Genomic DNA, 5,509 nt, shown 5'->3' on the forward strand with positions numbered 1-5,509 from the left:
ATTTAACTTTCTTTTTATTTATCTTAATTTTTTATAATGTTTAAATTCACGATTTTATTTTAGTAATAACAGATAAATAGTAATAAATAATAATTATAGTTAATGTTAATATTGTTATTATTGTATTATTATCAATACTTTTACAACTTTATTTTGATAATAAAAAATAATAAATATATGCATTTCTTAGAATTTCAAGAAATTATAAAGATTGAGATTAATAAACATTTTTGCAATTACAAAAAATAAATATAAAAATTGCTTTTAAACGCACACAAATTTCTTCCAATTTTAACGATTCACAACAAATAAATCAGAATTTGTGTTCAAAATTTTTTCAGTGATTTACTCTTCTCATTTAATTAATTTTATTAATTACAACAATAGAGAAAGCAGTTCCTCTGACATGTAATCGATATGTATTAATCCGATCCTCTTTGAAATCTCATTTAGTTTATCACAATATCAGAATTCATAAAAATCAATTGTACAAATTAAAAGATTAAAGAGTTAATGAGTCATTAGATATACCTTTGAAAATAAAGATATTATATTCATCTGAATTCATTTCAATGTGTCGACTACGTTGGGGTGCGACTAATCTAACGCGACAGGATCACGCGAAGCATAAAATCCGAATTACAGTGTGATACGGCGAATCCGTATCCCAAAGTTTCCGTTCCTGCCTCGCAAATTACATCCATCGGGTTTTGTCACAGACTGGGACTATTTAGGTCTCGCAGCTTGACACGGAAACGCTGGTTTTTAGAGGGCGGCTGGGCAACCATTGTTAGCGATAAATAGATGAAACGATAAATAGATGAACGCGATAGTAGATGAAACGTTGATAAGGTGATAACTAATTAGATCATGAAAGTTGTCAGCAATGTTTAAAATTCATGTAGTTATTGACCTTGGAAAGGAGTTCAGAGAGCAGTATCTACAGTGATTAAGGATGTCGAGAGCTCTACCACGGATGGAATGTATAATACGAGCATATACCATAGCGACTGCGGGCACATGACCAAGCATAATAAAGTTCAATCATGTGGATAAGTTGTCGATAACTTTAATGGGATTTGTTATAATCTCTTCCAAACAACATTGCTACATAAAATATTATAATTAATAGTTTATATGTGCACGTAAAATATTTCGATTCCTATTACGTGAACTATTATTTATATATTTTTTGTTAAATTTCTCGACAGTTGTGAAGTGTTCATAAACGGTTTGAGATTGAAAGAAATTTATTCTACAACTTGCTTAAATTCTATAAATTTAAGACATTCATTATTTTTATAACAAGAATAACCAGCCTTTTCATAAAATTATAGTAAATAAAAATTGTACAAGAGTTATAACATAAAATTATATTAATACGTCACACGTACAAAAGTAATTTGGATAGGGCATTTATTAAAATTATCATATAAAAGGAATATTATAGCAAGTCTTTTTATAGCAATAATAATCCGCCTAGACAATAGCCGCGCATAAATTACAATATACTTAATGTCATGTTATCATACGAACTACATGAAATATAAGATACATTACAAATGTCTTTTTTGTAATATGTTGTCTACAGCATATCTGCTTTAGTTTACGCTTGAATATATATGGCAAAATTAACAGTATCAACATAATAAATTTTGTGACTTTTATTAAAAAATATACATTTTTTTTAAAGGTGTCCCTTTTTTACGGATAAAATTAGAAGATCGCCGATACCAACGTATCATTTTGAATATTCTAAATTTTTTAAATAAAACTTTAGAAACATAAGTACAAACTTATCACGAAGCGTTTATCAGATAGCATAAATTTTATATTGTTTGTAATTTTTCAATAATTAACCTTTTTATCAGATAAACAAAAAAGATCAACAAAATAAGTCAGGCAATAATGCCATATTCCTATCCTTTTTCTTTCATAGAAGTCATCTATACAAAACACCTACAAGTGAATGTATATATTTTCTAGAATCTTTTTTATTTCCCAAAATGTTTTTTTGTCTTTATCCTGTTTAGCAAGACATAAACACGTAACGTAAGTTTTTTTTGGAGAGGGGAAGTTTTTCCATTCGAATTATAAGAGTGTCTCTTTAAAAAATGTATAAGTATCAGCGACTTTCCTTTAATATTAAACAGTAATCGTTTTTCCATTCTTTAGGAAATTATTCGAGCACGATTATTCAAATTGAATATTTGTATTCTAGACTAATAATTTAAGAAGACAAGCTATTGAACTATTGCTTGAGATTAATCGTTTCGATCCCTCAATGGCGTCAACGTTTTATGAGGAGAAGAAATAGGAGTTGAATGTACCATTCCTACATTTTCCTTGCCTTTCCAATGAGATCGCTTTTCTTCTGCTTTCAATTTTTCTATGGTCTTTTGTTGTTGTTCCACTAATTTGGTCTTGGTTAGCAATTCCTAAAAAAATCATTTTCAGTCAGAGATATAAAAAGAAAAAGTATACAAAGATATAAATGTGTACTTATTTATAATAATCATGAGCTTCATTGGATAAATAAAAACGCAATTTAGATTTGCTTAAAGACAAAAATATTTATTTCTATAAAATCCATTCTATAAAATATAATTAGAAAAATAATGTACAGTCAAATCTCCTCTTTGTAAAGTTGTTTAGAATCAAACATTCTCTTTAGTGTAAAATTTCTCCTTAGTCTTTGTTTTTATCTTAATGACACATGCGCGAAATAATCTTATTTTCGCATTGTCTTTAATTCAATTTCTTATTGTATTATATGATTATATGAAAATATAATAGCAGGAGAGTAATATAAAGAAACATCACTTTATGAAATTAAAATTGATTCACAAAAAGGTGAAGATTACGATCACTATAATAAAAGAATAAAATGTTTATTTCTGGAACTTCACAAAATGGAGAGCACAAGTAGACTTCAACATTATTTACATAATTAAATACATGAACCAAAATTCCAATTGTACAACAACAATCGCATCATTTATTAAGCCTATCTGAGTGCTCAAATTATAAAATTATATACAGATATATTTATAAATTTTGTAACAATATCTATTAAAAATATGACAATTCCATTAAAAATATCGTACAGAAAAAAAGCAAAAAGCCAAAGAAGATATCACAAAAATTGCAAAAAGCGGGATGATACCACACACCTGTTCCAGTTCATAGTTCTTGTCTTTTAGCCGAATAACATGTTTGATTCTTTGCTTAGGATTCTGATGACCAATTACGTCAGCATATTTTTCAATAACTTCTTTGTATTCCTTCTTAAGAACTTCATTCACCGTTATTAATTTCTTGATCTCTCTACAGAAAATAAAAATTATTTTTCACAAATTCGTAATAAAAAATGTACATTAAACTTACTCATCAGCTTCTTCTCGTCGTGTTATTTCTTCTTTGAGTTGCTGAATAAGTTCATTTTCCGAAGATTTCCATTTAATTCGTTCTTGCTCTAATAATAAAGTGGTTTCCTGTAATAAAAGACATTATTTCCTGACTGTTTATTTATAATTTAATTTCAACGTAACAATAAGTTCTATTGATTAAAATAATATTACCTTTACAGTTTTTTCTATTTCTTCAAATTGTTTAGCTTTTTCGGAAAGCTCTTCTATTCGAGAATTTGCCTATAAATATTTCATATTTATATTAATAATGTACTATTAATAATGACCAATAATTCATTTACAATTTATTTTAACATTATATGTAAACTTACTTCATCTGTAATAATTTTATGTTGTTTTGCTTGATCTTGAAGTAATCGTTTATTTTCTTCTAGCGCTTTTTCGCTACTCTCTAACTGATCCAAAATTTTATTATTTTCTAGCTGCATTCGTGAAATATCAATTTCTCTAACATCATTTTGTTCTTCTAATACTAATAATGCACTTTGTGCCTCACTGATACTTTTAGTCATTTCTTCAAGTTGTATTCTCAACTACGATAGAAACACGACAAACCAAATTAAAAATCAACTTTTAGAAAAATGTTAATGTTTTCATAAATTACAAAATGTAATATCAAAATAATTCCAATAACAAGCGTATTACCTCATTATTTAATATAGTTTTCAGTTTGGAATCATCTTCAAGTCTTGTAATTTCTTTTGCGGCATTCTGTTTTAGATTTTGTATTTTTGTCTCAAAGATAGACTTTAATGAATCAAATTGAGATATATTACCAGACTGATGTTGATCTACTAGATCTCTGTGAGCATCTAACTCTTTCATGAAAGAATTAACTTGTTCGTGCACCAATTGCGAATTGGAACGCATTGCAGTAAGCAGTTCTTTATGTTCGCGTATGCAGTCTTCACCACGTTTGACTTCATACTGTAATCTTTCCACTTCAGCATTGCTTTGAGCCAACCGATTAGTAAGCGCAGCAACAGATGCTTGATTTTCACCCATAATTAGTTCAAATCTAAATATTAAAATACTTAAAGTAATCGCTCAGCAAAATAAAATATATAGATAAAAGTTTCAGCATTATGAAAATCAAATTTATTGATATCAACCTTTTTTTCCTAGCAACCATTTCGGCCGCTTCTGTTCTAATGTGGTCCTTTAAAGCTCTCAATTCTTGTTTCTTTTCCGCCAATTCACTTTCTGCTTTATCCAACTCAGTTTGCAAACTTTCACTAAAACTTGCCTAACAATCACAATTTATGACATGATAATATTATATTATGAATAATGTTACTAACATTAGCATCATCATAATCACCTGTGTTTCCACGGACGATCTTAGTTCCTCGAGTGTCGTGGAAAGTTTTGTGATTTCAATATCTCTTTGAGAAAGTTTTTCGTCTAATGCAGCACGCTCTACTTCCATACGAAGCAAACATCTTTTGTAGTTGTCGTTAGCAAGTCGCATCTCTTCTTCTACAGTATTTCGCGCTTCTTCAACCATGGCATTGACCTAAAGAAAAATTCTATTTTAATATCTATGAATACACTTTTCTATTTTAATAAACATTTTTTCAAACATCACAAGGAGCACACATAGAGAAAGAGAAAAAAATACAGTATTCATACAGAAAAACATCTATAAAATAAGAATTACATTTCATAACAATTTATAAGATGTATAATATCTTAACATTCACACAAAGATTAACAGAAAACGAATAATTAGTCAGTGATGTTTGGCATTCTACGCACGTGTAATCTGCTTACTTTCGCGTCGCACTCAATAATTGTTTTTTTCACCTGTTCCGTGCTTTCAGTATGACATGCTATTAGTGTATCTCGTTTATCAGCCTCCATTTGTTCGATCATTTTCTGAGCATGCTTCATTATCTGTTCAGTTTCCTCTTCGATTTTTTTAACAGAAGTTCGTTTTAATTCCTCTATTTCTTCATCTTTCATCTTCTTAATCTGTATAAAATACATACATACATATATACACAAATATATATATATATAAATTATTGTAAGGAAAATGAATTATAAAAATGTATGAGCGCATGCACGCCGCGCAC

The 5,509-nt window shown here is 28.5% G+C and overlaps 1 protein-coding gene across 1 annotated transcript in view; it reads right to left on the reverse strand.

Moving 5' to 3' along the window:
• Positions 1-2,079: 2,079 nt before the first annotated feature.
• The window catches only part of LOC108747709 (hyaluronan mediated motility receptor-like), a 9,725-nt gene continuing 6,295 nt past the window's right edge, over positions 2,080-5,509 (reverse strand). The window contains exons 7-15 of the mRNA XM_018485375.1: positions 5,205-5,419; positions 4,753-4,947; positions 4,544-4,677; positions 4,077-4,449; positions 3,743-3,964; positions 3,582-3,650; positions 3,388-3,494; positions 3,174-3,327; positions 2,080-2,438 (exon numbers count right to left, since the gene is read on the reverse strand). Of these exons, the coding sequence (XP_018340877.1) occupies positions 2,265-2,438; positions 3,174-3,327; positions 3,388-3,494; positions 3,582-3,650; positions 3,743-3,964; positions 4,077-4,449; positions 4,544-4,677; positions 4,753-4,947; positions 5,205-5,419 (1,643 nt within the window). The 3' untranslated portion in view covers positions 2,080-2,264. The remainder of the gene's footprint in view (positions 2,439-3,173; positions 3,328-3,387; positions 3,495-3,581; positions 3,651-3,742; positions 3,965-4,076; positions 4,450-4,543; positions 4,678-4,752; positions 4,948-5,204; positions 5,420-5,509) is intronic.

Source organism: Trachymyrmex septentrionalis, unplaced genomic scaffold (assembly GCF_001594115.1).
Source record: "Trachymyrmex septentrionalis isolate Tsep2-gDNA-1 unplaced genomic scaffold, Tsep1.0 scaffold20, whole genome shotgun sequence".
Classification (NCBI taxonomy): domain Eukaryota; kingdom Metazoa; phylum Arthropoda; class Insecta; order Hymenoptera; family Formicidae; genus Trachymyrmex; species Trachymyrmex septentrionalis.